At 48.5% G+C, this 12,348-nt stretch overlaps 1 protein-coding gene across 1 annotated transcript; it reads right to left on the bottom strand.

Moving 5' to 3' along the window:
- Positions 1 to 6,080: 6,080 nt before the first annotated feature.
- ZNF648 (zinc finger protein 648) lies at positions 6,081 to 8,062 on the bottom strand. Its single transcript, XM_008701129.1, has one exon. It carries the CDS (start codon positions 7,785 to 7,787, stop codon positions 6,081 to 6,083), a length of 1,707 nt encoding a protein of 568 aa, XP_008699351.1. The 5' UTR covers positions 7,788 to 8,062.
- Positions 8,063 to 12,348: the final 4,286 nt, after the last annotated feature.

The raw sequence follows: 12,348 nt of genomic DNA, 5'->3' as shown, positions 1-12,348 counted from the left end.
GCTCACGTAGCAATGGGGCAGATGACACAGGGTTTCCTGACTACCAGCCAAGCTTCTGCCAGCCTTCATGGTAACCACTGTTTGGGGATGGAGGGGAATGTGGTGCCAAGAAGGTGATGTGTTCCAACCCCTCCGTCAATTTTCTTAGGGCAGAAATCAGGGCTTGTGATGACATCTAATGACTGCATTCTCACTCGTTAGGAGCAAGTTATTCTCTATATTACGGCTTGTTAGCTATTGCTGCATTAACAAATTACCAAGCAAAACTTTGCAGCTTAAAATAATAAGCATTTATTATTTCACACAGTTTCCAAGGATCAGGAATTTGGGAGCCACTTAGATAAATAGTTCTGGCTTCGGGTCTCTCATGAGGTTTCAGTCAAGTAGTCAGCCAGGTCTGTAGTCATCTGAACTCTCGGCTGGAGCTGAAGGGTCCCCTACAAGCTGACCAATGTGGCTGTTAGAGGATTTCCTCACCACAAGGACCTCTTCAAAAGGCTGCTCATGACACGGTGGCTGGCTTCCCTCAGAGCAAGTAATGGGGGGCAGAGGGGAGAGAGACAGAGAGAGAAAGCAAGCAGTGGAAACTACAATGCTGGTGATCTAGCCGCAGGAGTTGTGCACTGACACTTCTACTTTGTTCCATTGGTTAGAACCGAGTCGCTGAGTCCAGCCCACACAAAAAGGAGGGAGATTAGACTGACTTCTTAAAGGGAGGAGTATCAGAATTTGTGGGCATATTTTTTATTTTTAGTTAATTTTTAAATTCTTTGTTTTTTTAAAAAAAATTCAGCTTTATTGAGCTATGATTGACACATAACACTGTAAGATATTTAAAGTAGACACTGTGGTGATTTGATACACACATACATCATGAAAGGGTTCTCCCCGTCCAGTTAACACGTCCATCACCTCACAAAGTTACCTTTTTTCTTTTTTTTTGGTAAAAACACTTAAGTTCTACTCTGAACATATTTCAGTTATACGATACAATGTTAACAACTACAATCACTGTGTTTTACCTCAGATCCTCAGGTCTCATTTGTCTTATAGCTGAAATTTTGTACCCTTTGGCCAATATCTCCCCAATTCCCACACCCCCGCCTCTGGCAGCCACTCTTCTCTCTGGTTCAATGAGTGTGATTTTTTTTAGATTCCACATATAAGTGACATCATACAGCATTTGTCTTTCTCAGTCTGACTTATCTCATTTAGCATACATAGTGTCCTCAACATGTCTTTCTCTGTGGTCACAAATGGGAGAGTTCCCTCTTTCTCGTGGCTAACTAGTATTCCATTGTGTGTGTGTATGTGTACACCAGAACTTCTTTATCCATTCACCCCTTGACGGATACTTATGTGGGCATAGTTTTTAAACCACCACAATGGCAGAAAATAAAAATGCAAGCAAGCACGATTTCTAAACCAAAAAGTGGGGGGTTTGCTGCATGTTCTCCATGTGGCAGATATGCAATCTGTTTCTTAGAAGGAGCACATAGACCTCAATGACCCTTGCTTAACAATACTGATAGACAATGGCCAAGACCTATTAGTCTTCTCTGCTTTTCTGGAGAAGAAAACTGTTGCATATCCCGCATGGGGATATTTTTCAAGGGTCTCCCATAACGCATTGTTGTAGGGATGAGTTGGGATGATGGACGTAGTGTCCGACCCCTAAAAAGTGTTCACTGAATTATGCTGTCACCAAACCTTATTGACTCCACCTCTGAAATACTGGACATTTCTTCATCTTATTTACTAACCCGACTTGTCCTTGACTTCATCTGAACTACCACCGAAGATCTTGCTTCCCTCCTTGTCCTTGGCCGCCTCTACATCCTCTTTGCTTTACAGAAGAGGTCAGTTTTACTTTAAATCCTAATTATAGCTTCGGTTTTCTGGAAGCTCCATTTATTCACTGAACCGGTCTACTGAGTGCTTGACACTCCTGGGACAGGGAAACTCTTAGCCAATTTGACTGAGGGTGTGGGAAGTGGTTAAGGGGAAAACATGGAAAAATATTATCCAGCCATTGTGGAAATTTTTTAATTGTTCTGGCATGGTTTTATGCAGAATGGAGAGAGGGCAACTGATGTTAAAAATGAGCTTCCCTCTCAACTTTAAAAAGACACCATTTTCTGGCTTGAGGAAACATTGTCATTCCATCTTTGGCAATATTTTCGTTGGTCATTGAGGTTGTAGTCCACAGTCTAGGTCTGAGTCTAGCAATGACATCTGCTTGAGTAGTCCGTCAATTAAATTGATGTTTTCCTTCCCTCCAAGAACTTTTAAGGCTTAGTTGGAACTCCTGGGTGGTCTGTTGGGTTCATATCAGAGGTAACATAACTGTTTAAGGTGCATGTATTTGGATGATAAAATTTCGTGTAAATGTTGAGTGTCAAGATTCTTTGCTGGTGTACTTTTCTGTGTACAGCATAGACACAGAAAGTTTCTTTAGTGAGACAAAACATCGGTGGGCCTTCAAGGAACCATGGCTCCTTTAACTCAAATCCCTTTCTCCTGGTTGGCTTCTTGACAGCTTCTCTACGGGATTCATGATTACTAGCTGCCAACCCAGGCTCTCCCAAATCCATTCTTAAGTAATCCATAGGTCTTCCTTCCTGGGTCATGCCATGGTTTCTGCTGTGCTGTGTTTCAACCTTTATCTTCTCTTGAATTTATGGTCACCTACTTTTAAAATACATGTCATCAATAATTGCAGAGTATTCCTCTATACCAAACAAGGACAGTTGGACCTGTGGTTAACAGCACAGCCTCTGGAGCCATTAAATGGCTCCACTTAATGCCTAAGTGTCAAATCATCGTTATGCTATGCTCTAGCTATGATATCTTGGGCAATATAACTTCTTTGTCTCTTGATATCCTCATCTTAAAACTAAGGATAATAATCACCATAGGTTTACTTTAACGTTTAAATAGTTAGTATGTACAGAACACTTAAAACAGTCCCACGCACACTGAATACTATGTAAGGTGCTATTATCACTATTATCTATAGGATATGGATCATGATGACTGTGGACTCTGTTGACTATATCAAGGGAATGTTAATTAAGTGGAATCTTATAAATGACCATTTTTATTTGGTATATCCAAATTAATTTTGACAAACTAAACTGGAAATGGCACTAGTCTAGAAAGATGCTTTCAATTCTATTACAAAGATGGCCCTGCTCTGATTTTTAATTACAGAACAGGGAAATAAGATTGTCTGCTGTGATGTGAAGGTTTATAAAAAACTAGAAAACTAGAAAAGTAGTTCACTATTATTTGGGGTAACAATCTGAGCCAGAATACACTTATTCAAACACTGGTTCTTCTGCAAACAGAGGATTCAAATGCCCCCACTTTGGACGGGCAGACTTTACTGGGCAGAATTTGTGCCATACCAGTTTGCAGCTGGTTGACTTCCCTTTTGTATCTGCTTTGCCAGTCCATGAATTGGGGCCTTTCACCTGAGCACCACTGTCCAGCCCAGTGACCTGTGGCTACAGTAAGGGGACTGCGTTCCCCTGCACCATGTATTCAATATGATCCTTGCAGCTGGTATGAGAAAAGACTGGTCAGGAGAATTTTCCTTAAAATGTGATTGACTATGTGATACCACTGAAGGATTAATGAAGCTCTCCTCAGTCTATTCAGTATATTATAATCTCTTTTATTCCAGAAACACAGTATGTAGCTCCAAAGATACCAAGCACAAGCTAAGCTTAGTTTTTTTCTGCCTGTTAACAAAAAGTACACACTCTCTCCCCAAAGGTGTGCCCATCTGGAAGCTATACCTGGGTACTGATTATGGGACCACATCAAAACCTGCTTGCTACTTTGAGTCCGTCATACCCAAGTCAGGAGGTATTCTAGCAGTTTGAGCCGATTTTTAGTCTCATTCTACCGTGATCTCATCCTGGTTCCCTGCTTATTTTCATGTTATCTGCTTACTAGATGATAAAAGGTAATTATCACCAATAATTAATTGTACCAGCGGTCCCAACTTGGCTGTGCATCAGAAAATATGGGAAGCTTAAAAAATTCGAATCCAAGATGCACAGCAGACCTGTTTCAATATTCAAAACTAGGACTCACCAAGTTGTGTGGTTAACAAACAGCTCAGGTAACTTCTCGACAGCCATTCTAGGAACTGGTTTGGGGAACAACTGCCTTAAAAATTTATAGAAGCAAAATAATTTTTTTAAATTATCAAAACTGTACTAACAACCATCTTTTAAAAAAAGAATACAAAGAAAGAAGAGAAATAATGACTTCAGTCTTCAAGGATTTCATTGGTTACCCAGGAAAAAAAATACTAACCTTTACTCTGTTCATAATAATAAGGCTATGGTTGATTTTTATGACTTCCAACAATTTAATACCTGTGCCTTCAGCCAAATTTCCTTTTCTGGCAGGATAATTCCAATTTTTATTGTCCCATTATTATCACTCCTAATTAGCCAATGTAGACACAGAAGCTGTAGCCAAGGTCATATCACTGGTAAATGATGGGGATGGAATAATAACTCAACCATTGGCCCTCATGCCAGACCCTGAACCAGCTAACTCTGTTGGTTGGATGGGCAGATATGTCTAGGGGAGTGAAGACACAAAACCTCCAGGCATGCAGTCTGAACTCCTCTACTAAGGTTACCTTTGTCAAACAAAGTATGATAACATGTACCACTTCTCTTTGGCTCCCATGTGTCAAGGTGGAATTCGAGAGAAGTTCATAGTTGACACCCTTTGGTGGCAATTTTCAGAATATGCTAAAAAGATATCCGCAGAAGGAGAGTACTAAACGGTCTTATGGAATATCTTATTCCATGTTTGCCCCTGTGCATCAAGGGAACTCTGTGAAGTCATGGATTCTTCACAGCTGGGGTCCAGAGCTAAGAACTACTGACTTTAAATTATAGAAAATCAATACGTTTTGAAGAATGGCTGTTGGCAATACACAGATTTCAAATAACCTCATTAGAGAGTAATTGTGAATCATGTGGGTTTCCAAACCTGGTTTTAAGACTCTGAAAAGAGACAAACCAATTGGCATGTGGGCAAGGGGTATTTTATTTTATCTACTTCAAATTGGAGCTAATGACCTGGAAAATTTAAGTGAATCTAAGAGGTTTCTTGAATTATGGTCAGGCGCATTTGGAGAAATGTTATATATCTCTCTGTAAATGGGCATATTACTCTCTGTAAATTACATATGGTTTAAGTCCCCAGAGCGGGAACAGGGAAAGAGGTGGCCGGACAGGAAGCATGTGTACATTCTGTGGGTGAGACTCGGATTAGATCCAGCTTACAAGTTTGACTGTAAAGAGGAAGGGAATTCTTTTTCAGATGCTAAGATTGTTCTGGATGCACAGAATAACTGGTTCCAAAACATAGGACATAAATTCCCCTCTCTTTAAGATAAAGGCCTTCTCTACTTCAAAGCCAAGACCCATTTCCCAAGGGTAAAGTAATTTTGGTAGGAAAGGGAAATGATGTGCTACCTGGCTGAGTCTGAGCTAACCTCAGGGAGGCTTTGCTGCTTTGGAAGAGTTGCTCACAGAAACCACTTCCGGGGATTCCTTTATTCACATAAAAACTGAAAAGTACCTTTCTCCCCAAGAGGACCAGCCCCTGATGCCTTCTCGGTATTTGCATATGGCTTTGAGGGCAGGACAGGACCATCTTTTTCTTCACTGGATCCCTGGAGGCTTGCACAGTGCCCAGGACATAATTCCCAATCCACTGAGATCCCCCCACCAAGGAACTCAACTCTTGACCAGTTCTCACTACTGTTTCTTATCTTTTTCCAATTGAATATGACCTCTGAGATTCAGAAGAAAGACTGATACGAAACCACACAGGCGGTACCAGCCTTCCTGTTACTTTTGACACAAGAGATCGAACACATGTATCCAATGGATCACCCCATGGCCGGTGACCCGTGGGGAGGAAAGGCTGACCGGTGGGGCTAGGTGACATTACCACGTGAATGGGCTTGTCCATGCAGGAGGGTTCCAGGCAATGAGGTCGGCAGTGTCTTCACCTTCCCTGAGAGTTGGCTGATAGAGCCTTCACTCATCAGAGCAGGAGGGGATGGGCTCCTTCTTGCAGGTACTGTGCTTGGCTCGGTGCCGCTGGAGGTGATTGGACCTGGTGAAGGCCTGGCCGCAGTCCTCACACTGGTAAGGCCTCTCCCCGTTGTGCACCCGAATGTGCTGGGCGAGCTCCGAGGCGATTCGGAAGGCCCGGCCGCACTCGGCGCAGAGGAAGCCCTTCTCCCCGGAGTGGATCTGCTGGTGCCGCTTCAGGGTGGAGGAGCGGGCAAAGGCCTGGCCACACTGCGCGCAAGGGAAGGGCCTCTCGCCCGTGTGGATGCGCTGGTGGCGAACCAGGCGCGAGGGCTGTGCGAAGGCCACGCCGCAGTCGGCGCACTTGAAGGGCCTCTGGCCTGTGTGCAGCGTCTGGTGCTCGATCAGGTTGGAGGATTTGGTGAAGCACTTGCCGCAGGTGGGGCAGGGGAAGGGCCGCTCGCCCGAATGCACGCGCTGGTGCTCCATCATCCGGCTGGCCACGGCGAACTCCCTGTCGCAGGCGGGGCAGCGGAAGGGCTTCTCGCCCAGGTGCGTGCGCTGGTGGCGCAGCAGCGACAGCGGCTTGTTGAAGGTCAGACCGCACTCGGCACACGGGAAGGGCTTGTTGTTGCTGTGCATGTTACGCTGGTGTTTGCGCAGGTCGGAGGAGCGCACGAAGGCCTTCCCGCAGTCCGGGCACGGGTAGGGCTTCTCGCCCGTGTGGGTGCGGATGTGCTTGCGGTGGTCCGAGGACCACGTGTAAGCCTTGTCGCAGAAGGGGCACTGGTAGGGCCGCTCGCCGGTGTGCAGGCGCCGGTGCTGCTGGAGCGTGCCCCGGTGGGAGTAGGCCTTCCCGCAGAGCTCGCAAGCGTAAGGCTTGGTGCCCCGCGGCTGCGAGGGACTCAGGGGGTTGCTGGGCCTCTGGAAGGCCCTTCCTCCCCGCAGGCACTTATTATATGGGTGCGCCTCCCCTTGGCCACCCTCGCGTGCACCCTTCTGGCCCTTCCTACCGGTCCGCGCTTTGGCCAGCACCGCTGCAGCCAGGCTGGCTTGAGGGGAAGTCCCCCGGGCCGGGGCGCGCATCTCCTGCGTGGGGAGGTCCCAGCTGCCCCCGGGCTTGGGGAAACACATCAGAGAGGACTTGTCTGGGGACGTGTCTACATCTCTCTGTGCACAGAAGTGTCTTCCCGTCTCAGGGAAGCTGGATGGGACCCCCAAGGCAGCATCCAGGTTCGCCCTGGAGTCTCCGTCATCTCCGGCAGGTAGTGAGCCCTTAAGGGGTTGCGTTCGACCTAGCAACTTGTGTGAGAGGTCGCTAGGGAGGGTCCCCGGAGCTGTGCCTGGTCCTGGGGAGTCCTGGGTCTGCGTGATCTTGAACTCATCTCTTCCCCAGCTGGCCTTCTTCCCAGGCACCACCATCGGTTCCTTCCCCAGGCTCCCGGCACTGAAGGAGCAGGAGAATTTCTCTTCCTCGCGCAGCGGATGTTGCCAGGGCAAGTCAGGCTTATCTTGAGTCACGTGGGAGCTGCTTCTTGGACAGCCCTGGTGATCAGGGTCCCCAGGGCTCTCTTTGTCTCCTGCCTCCCCGCCATCTTCATCCTCTCTGTCTGAGCTCATGCTCAGGATCTGGGGGTCATGAGCTTCGGCCCCCAAACTACAGAGAGGAGACTCCTTGCCCCACCTTTCTTGGGGGTCCACCTGTGTCATGACGTTCAGGCACTTTTATTCCTGCTCCTCCGAGACAGAACCTTTGCTTGGCTCAGGATACCTGCACAAAGGAAGGTATTTTGTTTGTTTGTTTGTTTAATATATATATCTTTTGGTTTTGTGTATTTTACAGAAACATTTTTATTATTGAATTATAGTTGGCAATGTCATATTCACATAGGTTTAATTTAGGTAAATCATACACACATGTATGTATATACATATACACATATTTATCGTGTGTTTCTTTTTTTTCCACTAAGTACTGTCTTTTTTTTTTTTTTTTTTTTTTTTTTTTTACAAAGATAGTTTTTTCAGTTACCTTCAGTTTAAATGTTTGGCTTTTCCCCAAGTGTACCATATTTATCCCATGGCCTCATGTATTTCTGGCAAACCCCACAGGCCCCGAGCTGTGCGTGTACCCTGATTTGAAAAGCATAGACTTAGGGTTTGACAGCAAGGCATGAGACAAGAAAGCCATTGAGTTTTATTTTCTAAGTGATTTTATTTTAGCTTGAAGACACAGAGAAAGCCTGGTAGGGTTGGCTAATAAGGATTATTTGTGTGAGCGATACATTTTCCAGGAGTCGCTGGAGTGAGAGGCAGGCTCCTGCAGGCCTGGGGGTGAAGGGCAATTTCTGACCAGAGGGCTGAGTTTGCTTTTGGCTGGAGGGAACCTTTTGGGAATCTCGGAGGGGGTAAGGCTAGCAGTTTTACTTTTTGGGCAGACATTGGGAGCCAGGCAAAATGCTGAGCACCTCGCAAGCAGGATTTCATGTTTTCTTCCCAGCAACCTTTAAGAGAGATGCTGTTACTATTTTATGAGTCTTTCCATTTTACAGACCAGGGTAGTGAGGTCTAATGAGGTTTCCTCCCTGCCCAAGGCCACACTGCTCAGGGACAGCAGCGCTGAGGCCTCTCTTTCACTCCGAGGCCATGATGTTAAACCCCGAGCTGTAGGTACGACCTCCCAGGCATCTAGCGCGAGGCCTGCCCTGGGGCTGGGCCCTGCCCAAAAGCAGCCACAGCATCCTGCGGGGAGAGCCACTGCTTTCTGCAGGCATCAAAGCCCCTTGTGTTTTCTGGGCCAAGGAGCCTTGGCTACAGGGCTTCACCACTGGGCTCCTCCCTGCTCTTGTTGACCCAAATTGCCCTTCGCAGAGAAAGAGGCCAGGACACACGCTGTGGAGACTGTTGCCTGGGGTGGTCAAGAGTATTAGTCACTGAGTGTTTACTTTCGGAAAGCTCCTTCTTTCCTTCTCCGCCCACCTTCCACTGTCTCCGGTGGGATAGGAGGAGCCGTCTCTGCACTTGGTGGCTCCGCTGTGCTCCCCATTGCGCAGGAGGCATTCTGCCCCCGCCAGCAAGAGCTAGTCATTCACTCAACGGATGGTACCGAACCCTCAAAATCATATGCCTGTGCGTCGGCAAGTGTCTCAGAGCCTTGTTTTCTTCATCGGGAAGATGGACGATAATAGGCCTACTGTCTGGTGTGTGTGAAGCTCCCGCATACAGCAGTCAGGGACTGTGCGGTGTCCCCTACACTGTCAGCTCTGCCCCCCAGCAGGACTTCTGGGAGGCGTCCAGATGGACAGTCGTAGCAGTTTGGTGGTCAAGGTGCACATAATAAAGCCATATCCTAGCCCCACCTCATCAATCTGCCCTGCCCCCAGCTCTCGCCTGATCATAAACCCAGTTACTGTGAGTGTGTGTGTGTGTATAGAGGAGGGGAGCCCTGGGGAGGAACCCTCACTTTGTACTTGGAAAGAGAAGCCACAGATGGAGGGAGGGCATAATGCCATGGTGGCTGGCGTCCAGCATCTTATGTCCCTTTGTGGCCTGAAGCCCAGGGACCACTCCTTCCCTCTGACCTCCCTTTCTATCCCCATAACAGGTCAGAGTGTGGCTGGCATAGCCCTGGACAAGCAACTAGGCTTGATGTATTTTCAGCACACTGGTTCTTAGAAGAGTGGCTGCATGCGTGCGTATGTGTGTGCGTGCGTGTGTGTGTGTGTGTGTGTGTGGTTAATAGAAGGGACACAGCGCGGGCCAGCTCAACACGGTTTGCTCAGGCCAGCGTGCCTGATCAGGGACTGAGGTCCGCCAGCACGGACAGCAAAGGGATGCTGGATTTGATTGAAACCGGCTTCTTGGGCTTCCTTCTTTCTCTGGGGCAACACCTCGGGCATGTTCAGATGGAGCTGCCTGCAGACCACTCCCCACACCCACCCCTAGCCCCGCTTCAGCGCACGGACCCAACTTTACATACGTGTCTCCTTCCCCCTCCTCTGGGCCACAGGTGAGCCTGCTCGGGCTGCACGCAGCGCTCTGCCAGCTCACAGCTCCTCAGAAGCCTGACAGAAGATTGTCTTTTCAGATGGGAAATCCCTCCCCTGTCTGAAGCCACAGCCCGAGGGAGTATATCCTGCTTTCTTCCTCCTGGAGGTTCTCCCTTGACCACCGACAGGACCAAGAGGAAGGCAGGGGCTCAGGGTGGGATTTTCTGGCCAAGTCTATATAAATACTCCTGGTCTGGAAGAACACTGGTGCCACGGTGTGGCTGGAGCGTCTGCTCTCCAGCGACGCTGACCCCCAGAAGCTGTCAGAGCACAGCCCTTTCCTGGAACTTCCACCACCCTTGCCAGCCAGGAATGGCCCAAATGCAGCCTCCAGCTTGCTTACCTCATACAGGGACACCTTGCAGAAGCCTGGCCTGAGGGCAGCTGCGGCCCCTGCCCCTCTTCCTGCCTTCCTCCCATAGATTGTTCTAGGTCCATCCCAGGGCAGCCACCTCCCGCCTTCTCCTCTGCCTTTAGGCCTGGCTCTCTACCTTTGGCTCTGACACAAAGAGTTGCTTACCTGGGAAATGCAGACAGCTGTGTGGGTCCCCCACCCCGGCTTCTGTCACATGTGGCCTCTCAGCCCCTGGAACCCGAGTTTGGTACAAATCAGCAGAGATGGTGTCTCTGTCCCTCACGCTTTTGTGTCCAGCCCAGCTGCTGCAGAGAGAGCTTCAGGAGGTGGGGCCAGCGTAATACACTCGACCTTCCTGCCTCATCCCAGAGAGCAGCCTGGGAAATAGAGCGGGGCTGCCCTCTCTCGCTGCCTGAACGATCCTGCCTTCCCTCTGCTCCCGCCTCCCCTCCTGCCAGAGCCTCCCTCCCGCCCCCCTCCTCCCTCAGAAAGGTTGCTAAGTCCTCCTGCAGGTGGCCCTTCCCTCTGCTCGCTCTCATTGCGGCTTCCCAGCAGAGCAAGCAGTCCCTCCTTCAGTCCTGCCCTGGTATGTCCATAGGCCACTCATGCTAGCTTCCTTGGGAAGCATGCTTTTTCCCTCGCTGGCAGGCAGGACAGGGTAAACTATATTCCTACCTCCCCCTTCCTGGTGCCCACCTTTTGTAGCGCTGGGGTTTGAGCAGGGATGTTTCCAGAATTTTTTGAAGTACTCATTGGCTCAAAGATGCCCATAGCAATTTCACTGGAGGTGGGATGCGGGGAGATTGTTTTATCTCCTTATTCATATGGATGCTAGGCCTGTCTGGGACCTCTCTTCATCTTTCAGCATTGGTTCCCATGCAGGTTCATTTTAAAGAGAATGATTGGCCCAGGATATGAGACTCCCTGTGTCTGGAACTTATACCCACTCAAGTCTAATGTGTCTTTATTAAGGTGAAAGCTCAGGACATTAAAATAGGAGATGGGAATATGGTACCTGGGATGTCCCTAGGTGGCCAAAAAGCACATTGGTTGACAGCAGGTTTCTGGGACTGGCCTTGAATCTTCACCTCACTAGCTGTGTGACTTCGAGTGAGTTACTTAACTACTCTGTGCCTTAACTCCTCATCTGTCAAACGAGAATCCCCATTTGATGGCAGCAAACGATGCATCTCCACCATGGGGGTCCTGCAAGATCAAATAGGAGAACGCATGTAAGGAGCTTAGCTCAGTGTCTGACACAGAGTTACGCCCAGAAAAGTCAGCTGCCCTCATGGTTACTACTGATGCTGTTGGTGCTTCTGGGGAAGACATGGCTGCTGGGGCTCCTTTTGTACCCCCATAGCCTTGCTAGGTCTGCGACTCTGACAGCAATACTGACATCTAACACATTTTCCTGGACAGCCGTTTTCAGAGAATGATCCAGAAAAGCAGGCCCATCTGTGCCTTGGAGTTTTACAGATGTGGCTTCAGAGGCAGGAGGAAGACAGCAGAGCTGCCTCTAGGTCTTTGACCAACAGTCTAGAACAGGATTCAAATCCTCACGTCCATCGATCCCCTGCAATAAAGTGCAGGATGCTACGGATACGTGGACATGCACTGTTTGGGCAAGAAGATCCCTAGCAAGCACACATTTCTCAAAGGGGCCATGATCCAGAAAAAGGCTGAGAACCATAGGTGTTAGTGGGGGTGGTGGTGGTGGGGGAATAAGCCCTTAAAACAAAATATCTCCCACAGCAACTTCTCAGATGGTGTTGCCACCAACACATCCCAACACTGTTGCGCAAAATTTCCCAAGTGGTCATATCGTCCAGGCTTGAGCTTCAGACGCCCTTTGGCGAGGAAGCAG

The sequence above is a fragment of the Ursus maritimus genome, unplaced genomic scaffold, assembly GCF_017311325.1.
Source record: "Ursus maritimus isolate PB19 unplaced genomic scaffold, ASM1731132v1 scaffold_2, whole genome shotgun sequence".
NCBI classification, from domain to species: Eukaryota; Metazoa; Chordata; class Mammalia; order Carnivora; family Ursidae; genus Ursus; species Ursus maritimus.
The sequence above is the reverse complement of the archived record's forward strand: the minus strand, read 5'-3'. Positions and strand labels throughout refer to the sequence as shown.

Coding starts and splice junctions, on each gene's coding strand:
- ZNF648 (XM_008701129.1), bottom strand. CDS start 7,787: ATGACACAGGTGGACCCCCAAGAAAGGTGGGGCAAGGAGTCTCCTCTC.